The following is a 2,737-nucleotide window of genomic DNA, read 5'->3' on the forward strand; positions in this document are numbered from 1 at the left end:
CAATATAAAAATGTAGCATATTAGCTTATTCTCATGGACTAACAAAGCGTGTATTTTAGGTCTTTGAGATATATTTATTATTTAGGCATTGGATTCTTCATTAATTTGTCCATATAAGAAAACACGGCCCATTAAGACCAATGACAAAAAGAAGAAAGAGAGTCTGGGCCTGGGCTGGATTGCAAACAACACTCGGATACCATTATACAGCACAGTGCATTTGAATTCATATTACTGGAAATTACAGGTAGTTAAACTTTCAGTAACTTTCGAAAAACTTTATCAGGATATGGAGAATCATGACTTTGTGCATTAATGTCCGCTAGAACATTCACTCACAGGCATAACTATACCTTTAAAACAGAGGAAACTATAATAATCATATAACCCAGCATAAACACAGTAAAATGGCAATTGGCAAATGAACAATTTCATGCCCACAAAATGAGCTGAACATTTTTCATTTAGTATCCTCAATGTTTATCCGTACATCACAGGCAATAATGACTTAGATAACTAGAGCTTGTGAATGATATAAACACCGTTTAATAACAACCACCCCTCAGTGCAAGCACAAGATGAAGCACAGAGCCACCCTCAATATTGTAGTCACGAGCTGTTTTGTCATCTCCTAGCTGCTTACCTGCATAAATAAGCCTGCAACCGGCAACAAGGGTCAGTCTCAGGAATAACTTCATCATAAAACATCACTTGTTATCGGTGACACCATAAAAAGAACTAGTTCTACTCCGCGAATGAACAGGGTTTATGTTACCGATAAGCAAGGAAACAATGATAGACCGATATTAAGCAGTGTCAACTGAGGTTATATGTTTGTAAAAATCACTTCTTAAGTTTGCTTATTTGGATTGAATGTTTAATTGGGTTTCCATGCCAAAATAACAAACAAATAGCTGTTCTTGGTTCACAAGATTTTGGACAACTCAAAGCATGCTAGATATTGTTATACTACAAGCAAATAAAGATAATAATAATATTAAAGCTTTACAAGGTAATCTATTTAATAATCAATTCTATAAAAGCTTGATTTACTATTTAAGTTCAATGAGATCAAAATAATTACCTTTGCTGCACAGGAGGAATGCCCTCTTTTTCTTCAACCCGTTCCTTGATTCGGTCAATGGTATCGGTAGGTTCAATGTCAATTTCAATCTCTTTACCAGTGAGAGTCTTTACTTTGATCATAGTTCCTCCTCTAAGCCTCAGAACCAGGTGAAGTGTTGATTCCTTCTGAATGTTATAATCAGCAAGAGTTCGGCCATCTTCCAATTGCTTGCCAGCAAAAATCAATCTCTGCTGATCAGGAGGGATGCCTTCCTTATCCTGAAAAAAGTCCATCCATCAATTGTTAGACCAGAGTCCAAAACAACCACACAAAAAAAGAAAAACAAACGTGATAATTACAAATAAACTGATTATAATTTTGAGTGTCTATTTTAATTGGCAAGTAAAGGTTAAGAGAAAAGGGATTATAAGCTCGGCAAGAAATTCTCTAATTATATTACGACGATTGCAATAGCAACACCAAAATGGAAAATCCCAAAACAGCACAAACCCTAGCTTCTCGTTCTGGAAAATAACTATACACCCACAAAAGAAAATAGAAAATTCTACTTAAAAACAATCATCAAACAGAAGTTTTCCATCAAAAGCAAAAAGACCCATAAACTAGAAAGATAAATAAAGAGCCATAGAGAGAAATTATGAAAAAGAAATAAGAAAAATAAAAAGTACCTGAATCTTAGCTTTGACGTTATCGATGGTGTCGCTGCTCTCAACCTCGAGAGTGATGGTCTTTCCGGTCAAGGTCTTGACGAAGATCTGCATCGTCTTTTTCACAGAGATGGAGATTTGGGCTAATGGAAAAACAGAGTCTTCTTAGATATAATATACGGGTTCTTTGCGGGGGGCTTTGTCGCTGAGCAAGAGTGGTGAACTAGAGATTTTGTATTTGTAGAGAATAATTGTGGCCCCCGACAAATATTCCTAAATAAATTGTTGTGTTGGAGAGGGCTTGCCTCTCATTCTTTTTCTTTTATCCTTTTTCAGTACATCTTCACAATAATAATATCTCACAATTGGCTTTAATTTTAAATTTAGGGCTTTACTTATCCATATAAACATAATGGATTCGGTTCGTAAATTGACTCAAATGCTACTATCAGTTATATAATATGGATAATTATTCTTTTCATATATTAAATAATTTTCAATGTAAGAATTTATTTATCAAAATAAGGATATTTTTTACTATATTAGTAAATTAATTCAGTTTGTAATACTATGAATTGCACAATACGACAGTTATCCGCTTAATTCATCAAATGAGTAAAAACTTTTAGAATCGAAAAAATTCAAACTCGAGGTTTTTGACTCGAAAGAAATAAATGAGAACACCAGTCAAATTGACAGCTACTAAGATATTTAGGGTTTGTCTTGTAAAAAAAAATTATTCAGTAAACGTAACATCTCAAGGCGAGTCTACTTATCAAGTATGTTTAATCAATGAACCGAGTTGGAGTTTTATATATCATTATAAACTCTAAATAGTATTGGGTAATGCAGGCCAAGCCCATTTAGGCAAATGAAATGAGTCCAAGTTACATTGATCTTGTAGTAATTAGCCTAAAAACAGAAAAAGTAAGCTCGGCCCATGACATGAAATGAGTCCAAGTTATAAATGTAATTACCGTTTTTAAACATCAATTTCAATTTC

General features: G+C 33.8%; 1 protein-coding gene across 1 annotated transcript; it reads right to left on the reverse strand.

Annotated features, from left to right (window-relative positions):
* Positions 1-414: 414 nt before the first annotated feature.
* LOC105646180 (ubiquitin-NEDD8-like protein RUB2) lies at positions 415-1,979 on the reverse strand. The gene is made up of 3 exons (XM_012231986.4): positions 1,756-1,979; positions 1,085-1,344; positions 415-657 (listed from the first exon to the last, which is right to left on the reverse strand). Exons 1-3 carry the CDS (start codon positions 1,846-1,848, stop codon positions 546-548), a joined length of 465 nt encoding a protein of 154 aa, XP_012087376.1. The 5' UTR covers positions 1,849-1,979; the 3' UTR covers positions 415-545.
* Positions 1,980-2,737: the final 758 nt, after the last annotated feature.

This window comes from Jatropha curcas, chromosome 10 (assembly GCF_041381405.1).
Source record: "Jatropha curcas cultivar XTBG-Jc1 chromosome 10, XTBG_Jcur_1.0, whole genome shotgun sequence".
Classification (NCBI taxonomy): Eukaryota; Viridiplantae; Streptophyta; class Magnoliopsida; order Malpighiales; family Euphorbiaceae; genus Jatropha; species Jatropha curcas.

Excerpts from the sequence above, each read along its gene's own strand:
- LOC105646180 (XM_012231986.4), bottom strand. The coding sequence starts at position 1,848 with ATGCAGATCTTCGTCAAGACCTTGACCGGAAAGACCATCACTCTCGAG. Across the intron at positions 1,345-1,755 it reads ACGTCAAAGCTAAGATTCAG|GATAAGGAAGGCATCCCTCC; the intron begins GTACTTTTTATT and ends GACTTTTTTCAG. Across the intron at positions 658-1,084 it reads ATTCCTCCTGTGCAGCAAAG|GCTTATTTATGCAGGTAAGC; the intron begins GTAATTATTTTG and ends TGCCGGTTGCAG.